This window comes from Danio rerio, chromosome 5, assembly GCF_049306965.1.
Source record: "Danio rerio strain Tuebingen ecotype United States chromosome 5, GRCz12tu, whole genome shotgun sequence".
Taxonomy (NCBI): Eukaryota; Metazoa; Chordata; class Actinopteri; order Cypriniformes; family Danionidae; genus Danio; species Danio rerio.
Window position 1 is genome coordinate 41,658,340 of NC_133180.1, and position 14,220 is coordinate 41,672,559.

General features: G+C 34.1%; 2 protein-coding genes and 1 long non-coding RNA gene across 4 annotated transcripts in view; 1 reads left to right on the forward strand and 2 right to left on the reverse strand.

The window, feature by feature from the left end:
* LOC141385704 (uncharacterized) overlaps positions 1-14,220 on the reverse strand; it is a 430,770-nt gene that overhangs the window by 397,829 nt on the left and 18,721 nt on the right. The window lies entirely within an intron of this gene.
* LOC141385574 (uncharacterized) overlaps positions 1-14,220 on the forward strand; it is a 100,996-nt gene that overhangs the window by 13,537 nt on the left and 73,239 nt on the right. The gene's annotated exons all lie outside the window — the stretch shown is intronic.
* On the reverse strand, positions 1,303-6,770 carry isl1a (ISL LIM homeobox 1a). Of its 2 annotated transcripts, none has more exons than XM_005165264.6 (6): positions 6,517-6,770; positions 5,755-5,944; positions 4,828-5,087; positions 3,124-3,407; positions 2,622-2,789; positions 1,303-2,481 (listed from the first exon to the last, which is right to left on the reverse strand). In XM_005165264.6, exons 1-6 carry the CDS (start codon positions 6,542-6,544, stop codon positions 2,365-2,367), a joined length of 1,047 nt encoding a protein of 348 aa, XP_005165321.1. In that variant the 5' UTR covers positions 6,545-6,770; the 3' UTR covers positions 1,303-2,364.

Sequence of the window (14,220 nt, forward strand, 5' to 3'; positions counted from 1 at the left end):
TGGAAATTGATGACAAAACATTTAATTTACTGAAATTTCTTCATATAACTTACCCTGCTTTTACAAAATTATGTCTTATTTTTAGGCCATTTTTATTCAATGCACTTTTTTAGCATTATCTCTTAGGCAACTTAACCTGTTTTTTTTATATTTATATAAAACAAAGTCAATTAAAATGAAAAGACATCTATTTAAATTGGTTTTAAATCAAGCCAAAAATAGTTCTTGATCTATATAAAACTTAAATTAAATTTTCAGTGAATTTTGTCGCTAAAACAGACAATAAAATAAAAAATTACTTGCATGACATGCCAAAACAACTTTTTACACACATTGACAAATGAGTAAAGATTTGCGCTTTTGGCATTACAATATTATCTTATTGTGGTGTATTAAGTCTTAAATATTTAATATTTTAAATACTTAATATTCAAAGTCATACTTTTTCCTAAAGCATACCTAAACTACTTTTGCTGAGTGTTGTTATATTAAGAAATTATTGTAGTTATTGTAGTTATACTTTGATATTTTCTGTTGACATTTGTAATGTTTTTTTTTCTTCTAAAGCATACCAAAAATATAATACAAATAGAACTTTATGAAAATAAGTTTAATCAGATGCAAATAGAAAATTCATCCTTAGATGATAAACCCAGTCTTTTAGCCTACTTTTAGTCTTTACTTTGCTATAGTATAGAATAATAATATGTTTGTATTGCAAAGGTAATTTATAGCATAATAAATAAGCTTTTCAAGCATCTGAATCATCTCAATTTGCAGCATCTGTTTAGCTAAAAGGAAGCTTCGTGAATAATGCCCAGAGTCCTCGGCCCTGCAAAGAGGCATTGTCAAGGTCACTTTACCAACAACTAAGATGATTTCCTCAAAGTCAGGACAGCTCTGTTTTGATGCTTAATTCTGTTTTTAACTGTTTGTACAAGCTGGCTGCAGAATTAGAAGCGTATAAATAACACTGGGATGTCTTATATTCATAGTTATTCTCAGTGATGAAACACCATCTGTTGAGGTTCATAAACGAATTCTTGATTTTATTTATTATTTGTTTGTTTTCTCTGTCAGTCAGTAATTACATAATATGGATAATAAAATAATAATTTAGTAATATGCCAATTTTGATTTTGGGGTGACCTGTCTCTTTAAGGGTGCTTTGGCCTGCTGTGCTGTTAACCAGATTATATGATCATAGGAGAACTAGGCTATTTTGTTTTCTCTTGCCTATTTCCTTCAGTCTGTGTAATAAACACAAACTGACATGCGATAAACAAATAAACTACACGGTGGTCATATTTAAGAAAGCTGCACGTGTCCGACCGTTTACTTACAGTACACGTCAGATTTTTATTGATCAAGATTTTCCTGAAGATAACTCTACATATGGCGTTGTTCTTACATCAGTCTTTGATCAAACGACAGGACACGTCAATTTATGATAGATCATTCGGAGTCGACAATATTCTTTTCCTCCTTTTTTACTTCTTCAGCAAGTAAAAGTACACAAAAGTGGCATGTCTTTTGACAATAAATAATAAAATATTTTGTAATACAGGAACGAAACAAAACCTCCAGAACTAGTCAGTCATATTAACTTAAATTAAACCTATACACATCTTTGGGAAAGAAAAAAAACTTCTTGGACGGACACGAACACATGAAATTCCCACACAGCTTGTGGCAAAATAGAGGTATACCTTGTTGCAATGCCTTAGTACTTGGGCTTCAAAAGAGACCATATAACAAAACTGTAATCGCAGTAGACCTCGGCTGCCATACCCTTATTTGTGAGCAAGTATAGTCCGTCTCGATCTTTTATAGAAACAGAATAAACAGTCATGGTTTCATTATAGGCTACTTACGTTGCGCACAGAAGTAGACTATATATGAATGAATATATTAGACTAAGTTCTCTTGCGTCTTATATCCGTAGAGGTCCATTGATTTGTCATAAAAGTGGGAAAAGTGTGGAGGGGTATTTGGCAAAAGTGTAGCCGACCAGGTCCACTCGGCCGCGGAGCACTGCAATGATCATGTCAGGTTCGGTATGTGAATATGTGCGCCGGCAGGGTCCACTTTCGCTGGAGTCTGCAACTTTAAATGGTCTTTTCGCAACACTCGTTGGACTTGCCCGGTCAGAGTGTGTTTAAATCCCACGATTGTCATCACAGTGTATAAATACAACCAAAGGTTGTTTCGATATAGAGGCCTCGTGCAGTCGGAGGATGGGCTTTTATTCAGAAGCGGCCCTAAATGAAATAGGGATGGAAGAAACTTCACGAGCCTCTCTCTGAGATTGGTTCCCGGACACGTCCTTTCGCAAACTTCAGATGCAGGAGATAATCCACTCGCCTAGGCCTCTATAGGACTCGCTACCATGCTGTTTGGTGTATCTGGCAGTTGCGAGGACATTGACGCGACCTCGCTCCCTGTGGAGTTTGAGCCTGGACCACCTTCAGAAAAATTAACCTAAAACGACAAAAATGTTGTTTGTTATTATTCTTGTTTTGGATATTTGTTATTAATTCTTTTCATAGTATTAAAAGCATTAGCGGTGGTTTAAAACCGCTACTGGAATTATGTCTTTACGCACAGGTTTGCGCACTTACCAGTTGTTGGAAAGCAGGCTGGTCGATGTCACTCTGCAGTGCGAAGTCACTTAGGACTTTCCAAGGCGGTTGGTAACTCTGCACCTCCACTTGGTTTGCCTGCAAACCACCGTCGTGTCTCTCTGGACTGGTCGCCACCATTGGAGTACCTGTCATCCCCTGGATGTTCTGCAGATGAACGCGAATGATTTATATTCAGCCATAAATAGAGTTCAAGCGACGTAGCCTATTACAAAAACGTATCATGTGAAGTCTAAGAATCTAAAAAGTTTGATGTTTTTAAATAAAACAAAAATTGTCACACATGGAATGATTTCCTTATAAAGCTTATTAATATACACACAAACTTTTAATTTTAGAAAATGGAGATGCTTCCAGATATTCTGTTTTTTTTTTTTTTTTTTTTGTAATAGCACTGCAAAGGGAACTTGTTTGACTTGATTACAGAAACTAAAGAACTAAAGAGTTTATTAATTTTGTACTGAAGCGCCACCAGTCTTACCGTTTTGTCGTTGGGTTGCTGCTGCTGGAGTTGCTTCATCAGTATGCTCCTCTTTTTATCCTTGCAGCGCTTGTTTTGAAACCAAACCCTGATGACTCTCGGACTAAGACCCGTCATCTCAACGAGCTGCTCTTTCATGAGGGCGTCGGGTCGAGGGTTGGCATTGTAACAAGTCCTCAAGGTATGGAGCTGTTTTTCGTTGAGGACTGTCCGGACGCGGGTTGTTTTCTCAGGTTGCTTGTGCACATGAGGTCGAAGCGCAGGCTGACGTGCCGAAATGGGCTCTGCTGCATAAAATTACGAAACAAACAAAAATAAATAAATATTAAATGCAAAGAGCTGTTGTATGATGTTTTACATTTGTAAAAAAATGCACATATGTTAAGCGGTCAGCTGTTAATTATTTTAACTCAGTTGTCTCCGAGGCCCATCTACGGTGGATTAACTTATGTGAAATAATAGGCAAATAATAATGTAGCCCATAGACTATAACAACAATAATAATACATTTAAAAACAATCACTCATGAAAAGGGAGTACTATTATTTTCAGCATATAATTTATGATCTGTTTAAGAGACCGGTATTAAGAGGAAATCACTCCATACGCATAAAAATATATCCTTTAGCAATTATTTCTATATAGAACTTTGGTCCTTCACTGATGTAGTATTTTTTCTGTATGTATTATGACTAAGAGAGCTTCCTTTTAATAAGTTTGAAACGCAGCCATGATCGCAATCCCTTTTCTTGCAATTATATGTTCCTTCTGCATGCAGTAAATTGTGAAGGGCGCGTATGACCCAGATAGGTTTACGACACTTAATTAAACCAATCTGTGCATACCTCTGAATTTTAAATATTCAGGTGCGCGCGGTGTGCTGCCCATGACATTACTTTAAAGCTGCTGGTTATCAATAAACCTGCATTAACAACTGCACCATATAATTAAGATTATTATTTTATAAGAAATTAACCAAATAGGAGGCATTAATGCAGTAAATGAAATAAAACACAGTAGTAGCCTACCATACTGCGGGTATTAATTAATTAATTTATTTTTAATGTTAAAACTCGATGCTTTTTTATTTAGACTGTTCTTAAATGCGGAATATTTCTCATGGTTGACACTGGTTTGTAAAAGCATAATAATTTAAAACGCATATATTAAAAGAGTAAAAAAAATCAAATGCTCGTTCATATGTAATTACACAAACACATAATATTGTGCTATAATATTTCTATAGCATATCAACATTTAGGATTGAATTACGTTTTCTTTGTATTTATTTGTGAATGGATCTTCTTTATTTCTCAAGTACATGCACAAGCTGACATTGTCGCGTGGTTGGCCTCTAATCAGCAGAGAATATCTATTTCATGCATGAATTGCTGAATTCAATAACAGACAAACAAGAAAAATAAAGCGGGTATACTATCAAACCACCACACGCTTGTGGTTTAGCTTGTTAATAAAATAATCATTCACGGATGGTTATGAGCCAGCATTCATTCATCATAAATCTCGGAATGCAGCAATATAATGTCATCTTAAACATTTGTGTTTATCTTAAAACATGCTAAAAATACTAGCCTAAATCTTCTGAGTAGATTTGGCTCTATAGAAATTCCTTCCCAAGACAAATAAACCCTGAGTCCTCGAGCAAACAATGCTTTGTTAGTTGTAGTAGAATGCAATGCCTACCTGCCATTTGTAAAGGTCTCGCCGGATGTAATGGGCTTAATGGGTCACCAGCACCCATTGTTGCCCGCTCCACCACGTCATGGTCGGCCCTGCAGAAGAGCCCGTCTTCCCGCAGAGCGAACTCATCTCCTGGGATGAGCTGCCGACTACACGCCACACATCTAAAACACTCAATATGATAAACCTTCGAACGTGCTCTCATCACAAAGTCATTCTTGCTGAAACCGATGTTGCATTTTGCACATTTGATCCCGTATAACCTATAAGAGAAAAGAAAGAAACATTATAATGTGTTTTGTGTTTCTATAAATAAAAATAATGGCATCATTAAAAAAATTAACAGCTAGCTTACTCGATTTGACAACAATTGCAATAAAATGTACAGCCTATGGTAACCGAAATGCACATAATTGTAATCTAAACAACAAATGCAAATATTTAAAATAGACTATATATCTAAAGACAAATACTTTATAATTTATTTCGTTATTTAGTCAGTTAAGGATTTAACAAATACCGAAATTCATTTTTATAATATTATTTAAAATAATAATTATAATAGTAATAATAATAATAATAATAATTACATTTCTCTTTAGAGTATTGTGCATGTTTATCAACATTGTTGTTTATCCTTAACATAACAGTGGCTTCTAAAATTCCGTACTGTCAAAAATAATATGAAATTTCACAGATAAATGCTGTAATGCCACAGTCTTGATATGAACAAAGCTCCACAATAATTTTAAAGTAATTGCGCTGCAGTCTCATTTAAGACAGGAGATTAGCATATAGGTGCTGTCCAGTACTACAAAAAAAAATGAATGACAGCATGCTGCCGTAATGCAGCAATTAATAACAAGAGGTTACTGTCATTCAGTCATACACACTAGAAAACTAAAACATGACCTAATTAATCTGCGTTACCTGATGTAGTCCCGTTTACAGTAAGTTTTCCCGTCTCGCACAAAACATGTACAGGACTCGTCCAGATACTGGTTACATTCTGCACATTTCAAACACGCCGCGTGCCACTCCAGATCCGGCGACACGCGCAGAATATACTGGTCATGGATTTGATTCCCACAGCCGACACACAACGAGATTAGACGCTTTTCTAAATGAATAAGGAAGAAAGAAGGCATAGAAAAGTTGTGTTAATATTTTTTTAAAGCAATGATCAGACAACCTAAAAGTGTTAGGCTATTTGTAAAAGTGTAAAACTGCCTTATTTTGATCAGTGTTATATCATTAATCTCTGTGTAAAATTAAAGACAATGTGACATTGTGATGATAACGGTGTTTATGAAAATTTAAAAAGGAAAAGTATGTCACAGTAGAACCAAGATAAGCATTATAATTACTGTTGTTGTTGTTATAATGCCATTATTAATAGGCTATTATTAATAATAATAATAATAATGATGATAATAATAAATAGAAAATAATAAATGTTCAAATATTAAATGTTATTTTTCTTTTAAGTCCTAGTAGTGATTTAAACTTGTGTATTGGTCCTAACAGCGGCTTGTCATTATCTGTTCAGAACTTTTAAACTTTTCACAACGCGAAACAAACTCCTAAAATTATAAAAAAATAATCGACATGCAGACATGCTTTGTTAAATATTCGCCGATTAGAATGTCAACTGTCAACAGACACGTAAATAAACAATAAAGCTTAACTTACTTTTCGGTGGATCCCCCATGTCTCCCATGTCAAGAAAGTAAGGCGGTGTTAGGTCCACTTTTAAAACCGGACAGAAGGCCCTTAGTGCCCGTGTTTTTATCTGTGAAGGTGGGAAAGTGGCCGAGGGTTCGAGGTGTTGCAGGACTTCCCGAAATCGAGATGCTTGCGATTAGAGTTAGGGGTGTGTGTTGAGCTCCGGTGTTTGGTCACTGTATTGATGGGCCACTCTTGTCCCTATCCCTCTCTCCCTCTCTGAAACTCCGCCGGCTTCAGCTCTTCTCTCTCTCTCTCTATTGGTCTGACGTAGGACACTCATACGTCACCTTTATGAGAAGCTGATTGGTTATGGAAAGACGACCAGCTGTTCGGTGCCCAGGCCGATGGGTTCTTGCATTTTGCCTTTCGTATTTCATTCATACGTTTTTAGATCCGCAAGATGTTAAAACTAATCTTAATAATAATGATGATGATGATAATAATAATAATAATAATAATAACAATAATTGAAACAAATAATAATGAAAACATTAACTTTAGAACTGTTTATTTATCCGTTTATCTGTTTTTTTTTAGCTAGCCCGTAGGCTACTTTTATATCAGGCTATTTACAATTAATTATTCTCTATTTTGAGCAGGAAATTTAAATGTGTAGCCTATTTAAAGCAGGTGTTACATTCATGAAAACATAGTTTAAAAACTGGAAAAATAACAGTTATGGAAATGCACCGCGGTTTTGTAAACATTCAACATTAAACATTAGAATTAAATGGATACTAAACTGAAGCTGAATATTAATGTAGAACAATTTACATCAAGTCGTTTTGATAAATCTGTTTTCTTTATGAAATCACAAAAGTTAATCTGTTTTTGGTCTGATGGACATTTTGGGTTGATGGACAATCCCTCTCGACCAGTGTTCAGATTTTCAGAGGGAAAGGCGCAAATCCGTATTTAGGCAGTTGCACACAGGGGTGCATAACACGATTGAAATCGATGGCACATTTCAGGCTTGTCGCTATTCAAACTAAAACGCAATTACAGCACATAATTGCAGATAATGACCGTTTTAAACTGCGCGAGGCACGTGGTAATATAATCTCAATGTAAGAGAAGGATTGGTTGAACAAACAGGCAGAATATACTACAGAGCTGCCAAATCACCTGCGCCTTTTACAGAGGCAAGAGGAAAAATAATTATTTGATCTATAGATCTATATGAGCTAAACTACGAGCTCAAACAGCCCAGAGTAGTATTGCATTTCATTGTTGTCTTGGTTTGTATTTATTAACAACATTTGATTTATATAGATTAATCTTAATTGACAAAAAAAAAAAAAAAACACAAAAATGAATCTGTACGTCCTCACTGACAGTGATGGCCAGGACAAAACAGTGGCCGAGATATGACAGCCGGGTTACAGGCAACCGAGCATCGCTATAACAGGCACAAACACGCCCTCTTGTGTTAGAAATATGACCCAAAGCAGAATCACCAAACAAAGACATATGCAAACATGGGCGAGGGCTTGCATTAATTCCTAATTCTGCTGGACAAACACGTCAAGTTGTTTGTTGAATATTTGAGAATTAAAAACCCCATTTGAAATAAACAGTTGAAAACGTGTAAAGCTTTGTTTCTGCTACAGCTGTTTATGTGCATCATGTTTCTGCCTCATATTTGTAAGATCACAGTATGTCTCAGTTGCTACTGTTTGAGGAACACCATTTGCTCTGTTGTTTTTGAAATATTTTTGAACATCAAACATGTTATTGTCCACTAAATTCGAGCAAATTCTATGCAACACCTTTAATGCCAAAATATTTAAGAACGAGACAGTGTGTTTAACAGATAATTGCGATTTGTTTGTGTATCCATTTGTATTGGTGTACAATATGTCACCATAATTCATCAAATCCATATATCCAATTGTTTTGATATCCAGCAGAATATACTCATGAAGAATGACTCTTTATTTGCATTGCGCTTTTGCGTATTTGATTCAACATGGCGCATCAAAAAGCATCATGTAGCATGAGGAAAAATGTGAATTGTGAATGTGTATTCCTCAACAATATTCATCGGTCTTAGTAAAGAAAGAAACAGTTCAGGTAAGCAAGAATTTTAACATTTTGCAACAAACTGCAGTTGACTGATTTTGCTAAAGTAAAGTAATGCATTTTTATGCTGTCTTCCATCACCACATTTGCCAGTATAAATTATGAATTGACCATGGAAAAACACTTTAATACTCTCTCTTAAATCTCTCTCTCTGTCTCTGTCTCTCTCTCTCTCTCTCTCTCTCTCTCTCTCTCTCTCTCTCTCTCTCTCTCTCTCTCTCTCTCTCTCTTTCTCTTTTCTCTCTCTCTCTCTCTCTCTCTCTCTCTCTCTCTCTCTCTCTCACACACACACACACACACACACACACACACACACACACACACACACAGTAAACAGTAGTAGTAAAAAAGATATATACATATAATAATTAAATAAAATTATAAATAATATAGCAAATTGTTATTCAATATATCACATTGTTATTCAGTGTATCACATTATTTTTCAATATATCATTATATATCCATAAAAAACATAAATAAATAAATCAGAATAAACTGTACATTTAACAATCAACATTTTAGGATAAAACATTAATAAATAAAACAATAATAATCAATATATTTACAATATATTACATATTAGCTATTACAATATATTAACAATATATTACAATATATTAAATATGAACTCTCTCTTACTCTTTCACAATAAACAGTAGTAGTAGTAGTAAAAGATATATACATATAATAATTAAATAAAAATATAAATAATATATCATATTATTATTCAATATCACATTATTATTCAAAATATCATATTATTATTCAATATATCATGTTATTATTCAACATCACATTATAATTCAATATATCATGTAATTATTCAATATCACATTATAATTCAATATATCATGTTATTATTCAATATATCATGTTATTATTCAATATCACATTATAATTCAATATATCATGTTATTATTCAATATATCATGTTATTATTCAATATCACATTATAATTCAATATATCATGTTATTATTCAATATATCATGTTATTATTCAATATCACATTATAATTCAATATATCATGTTATTATTCAATTAATTCATCTCATATGATTATTTTGATTTATTATTATTTCTATTGTTATAAATTAAACTACATTTAACAATCAACATTTTAGGATAAAACATTAATAAAAACAATAATAATCAGTATATTTACAATATATTACAAATTAACTCTAACAATATATTAACAATATATTACATGATATACATAATATTACACTCACTCTCTTTCTCTATCACTCACTCACAGGCACGTGTGTGTGTGTGTCTGTGTGCGCGCGCGTGTGTGTGTGTGTGTGTGTATCTAAAAGACAGAAAATTGGACATAAATCATAAAAATGTTCACATTATTCAATAATAATACAGAAATTATAAAAAGATATGCAGGTGTGGACCTATAAATCAATATATTTTTATATTATAAATTATAATAAACTAAATATAAATGAAATCATTAAAAATTTTTATAAGATTTAACTCAAAACTCATGCTTTAAAGTCTGTTTAATGGGTAGGAAATTGCATACTGTGTTGTTTTCACAGTTGTTTTCCTGTCTGCAGTGCCTTACCAAAAAGTCATCATAGTTCAAATGCATAAACACAAATAATCTTATCCCAGACTAATTCTATGATGTTCCTTCTTATTACGTTAAAACAAATTCCCAGATGAATTTCTGAGAACTTAAACAATATAATGCCTCAGATCATAACATTACTTGTGCAAATAGCTTTAAAGTCATACATCAGTCTCAGAACAACAATTATTTGCTGTTAGGCTTGAAGGAGTCATGTTATCCTTTGTCATATTCTCTATGAGACTACCAGCCATTCTTACAGTATATAATCACTGGACAACAGCTCAGGAGGAAGTGGCACAAGACGTTTGTGGATTTTATATTCACAGAATAACACAACTATACTCTATCCTAACAGCAAATATTGTTCTTATCCACAAACAGTAAATGTATCACATTTAGCTCCTGGTTATAAACAATAAAGCTTTTATTCTAACAGTTTTCTCTTGAAGTTTATAAACTGTATAAATTAGGATAATGTTAGAGCTGTAGCGTAAAGATAATCATTGTGGCTTTCTCGTTGAAATTAAGTATGACACCCATCCTGACCTCTCATTAACCTCTGTTTCATTGATCACCTTCACCAGCTTGGCTGAATTTGGAACAAGCTTCTCAGAGGTAATGGAGGATAGAGCACAACCTGAAGGATGTCTGCTATTGACAGAGTGCGGTTTATGTAATGTCATTCAGTTCAATAGCTTGCATTAGTTCCCTTGGTAAGGAGAAAAAGGGGCAAATCTGTTTTGTGAGATATTTGCTTTGTACAACCTCTCGGCCTCAAAGACTGAAGACCTTGGATCTGTGCATTCAGTGGGAAATGTACCTACATATATATATATATATATATATATATATATATATGTCTTTATGTGTGGCACGACTACCAGTTCTAGATTCCTTTAATGAATTGTTTATATGGTTGCAGGGTTTTGTTCTCAAGAGCACAGCGGCGTGTGCTCTCTCAGCCATTTTGAGAAGTACAAGTCTCAATGTGCTTGTAAATTTAGCTTGTTAGATTCCATGCCGAAGTCTCCTTCAAGCACAGTAGCCGCTTCTTACAGCTCAGCAGGAGTCCATTCGAGATGAATGGCACGAGCAGCGTTTCAGCTACTTTGCGTGCTTCTGTGCCAGCGCGTGCATGTGTGTGTGTATGTGCATGTGTCATCATTTCTTTAGACCTAATGCTTTCTTTTCGAGCTGAGATCTCTTTACACTAAGCAACTGTGTTTGTGGAACTGTGTGTGTGTGCATGTGTGTGTCCATCCTAGATTTTCTCCGCCTTTGAAAATGACTCGTTATGATTACAGTTTAGCATGTTCTGAGGAACGGTGTTAAAAACACATACATTTTAGCAGGGAAATCAGTGAGCTTTAAAAAGAGGCTTCTGCCTTCTCACAATGACAGAGGCATCAGTGATTTTGTCATTGTTAGGTGCTGTATCCATTGCCTACAGATGGCATTTTTTTCCATTTATGGAGTTTTTTCAGAGGAATACTATGAAAGCAGCTGCTGGATTATATATCTTTATTTTAGAAATGTATTGTTTTGGATTGAAATGTTGCAACATTTGATTATTAAAAAGATTACAATGCTAAATGTGGATACAAAAAGGTGTAACAAACCCATCAGGAAAGAATCGTCAGCATCAGACTAACTAAAATATACATTTTTAAGGATCTTTTTTTTCTTCCTTGAAATAGGTGAGTTTGTTTTGCACTTCCATTACTTTTGCACATCTATAGTGCAATATCTATAAAGTTGTTCTTGATATAACATTTCATTTTAGGGTTCTGCTTTTGTTTATTTGTTTGTTACATTCCATGCGTCGCTGCAGAAAACTGATAGACCATTGCTTTTCTAATTAACCTCCTCAGTCAGATGAGACATATGGCTATCAGATTGTTCAGGATCTTTGTCTGATACTAATCAGTTCACTTTAATTAACTCAAACAGCTACAGGCTGTAGTGTGTCACTGGTTTGTTTGTAATATTTTGTGTGCTTTCATTCCTAAACATTAAGGTTATATGTTGCTGTCTGTGGCTCTAAAAAACATGCACCAAAAACTGTACACAAAATAAACGCAAAAACATTTGTGTATTTTCAAAGCAGCTTTTTAGATTATTAGCATTTTCTTTGCTATATTAAAATCGAAAGGTTTTTGAAGTACTAAAATGAAAAAACTATTTTTGGATCCCAAAAGAATCTTTAGCAGTTCTTTAAATATTTTTTCCACTCTTAATCATAAAGGTCACAGAAAGATCTTTTCACACCAATGCCATAGAAGAACCATATTGAGAATGCATTTCTTAAAGGCCGTTTATCTTAGTGTGAAGAACATTTTAAAAATGTAAAGAACCCTGTCTACTGCAAATTTGTAAAATTATTGGATTTCATGAATGTTAAATGTTCTTTATGGAGCCTTCAATGACAACAAAGAACTTTTATAAATTGGAGTTTTGATGTGATTAACAATTTTAAAATAGGGCGATCACTTTTATTATGCTTTAAATGATAATTAATGTTTAACATACCTTTTTTTTTTGGAATGGAAAAAGGGTATCAATAGATTACTAAAATGGATAAAATTAAAGTTCACAACAAAACAAGAACAATTTGTAATTAATTCAAAAAACATTAAAAAAATTATATATTAATTTTAATAATCTAAGGAACCATTTTATACTAATATATAATGTTTAGTGGAATGGAAAGTTTTAATGGATGTTAATGGAATCATCTATTTCAATAAATTATTGACTGTTTTTAAGGGTGTAAAATTTAAAGAAAATTACTTAATTGTTTAGGTTAACCAAGTTTGTTGTTGTATGACAAAGTTTTTGTTTAACTAGCTATTTTTTATCTTGTAAATATGTCAGAAGCTCCAAAATCCAGCACTTTGTGCACATCACCAATATTTGTACTGATCTCAGAATAGCTTATATTGTTGCTTTCAGCTGTAATACACTGGCTGTCAGCCATATTTATGTCTGAGCCAGAATGAAATGAAAGCAGTTTCACTCACTGCCCACACTGAAGACCTTGGCCTTGGGTCATTTTTATTAGCAAATCAAGATGAAAATGTTTTAAAGAATATAATCATGATCAGGCAATCTCCTTATAGGCAGATTAAGTATATTATTAGCAATAACTAATAGGTATCATTAACAGAAGTGCTATTGCTGCCAACCTCTCAGATTTGAATACGGTGTCAATGATACTTTTCTTAAAGTCAAGGACTTGATCTGCTCCTCATTTGCTGAAGACATCTCTAGAAGGCCTTATCCAGGTCTTTCGTTTACATTTATTCTTGCCTGATTTTTTGATAGCTGTCAGAATGAATGCCACCCGTCATGAGTCTGTCCATTCCCGTGTCATCATTGAGACGCCAGAGGGGTGAAGATCTCATCTGGGTCAATGTGGTCATACAGACCATATGGTTGCCTTAGTCATGGCCTACCTGAAGCAGCAATGCTAATCACTGAAGACAAGTGCCACTTGACACCAGAGTGACAGATGGTATTCCTGAGTCTGTGTACAGGACTACTGCCTAAACTCGGCACCAGCACCGCAAACCTTTTCGCCTGGGCTTCGGTCGGCCTGAGATGCACAATGAAGGTGATGATGTGTCAGGGACCATTATATGTGATGCTTCCCACCTCCTCTTGTTTTGTCCCTCGGGTAGGTTTTTGCCCACGGCTATGGCTGACGGCAAGTTTCAACACTTTTAAAGACATTTCATACTCAACAGCAAAAATGATCACTAATAACAGCTCAGATGTTCAACTGTCTGTAATGAGCTTTTTTTATTTGGGCAGTGTAGATTGTCAATAGTGCTTCATAAACCTAAGGATGAAAAATTAGATAAAGTAAGTTATATGCTCTTCTTTGGCCAAGTGAGTTTGGATTAATATTGAGAGCTATGGGTTTATGAAGCAAATAATGTATTTTGTGTAACAGAGTAGTTATTATAGTAGTATAAGTATAACATTTTTGAGAATAA

Excerpts from the sequence above, each read along its gene's own strand:
- isl1a (XM_005165264.6), bottom strand. The coding sequence starts at position 6,544 with ATGGGAGACATGGGGGATCCACCGAAAA. Across the intron at positions 5,945-6,516 it reads CATGGGGGATCCACCGAAAA|AAAAGCGTCTAATCTCGTTG; the intron begins GTAAGTTAAGCT and ends TTATTCATTTAG. Across the intron at positions 2,482-2,621 it reads AGCCTGCTTTCCAACAACTG|GTTAATTTTTCTGAAGGTGG; the intron begins GTAAGTGCGCAA and ends TTGTCGTTTTAG.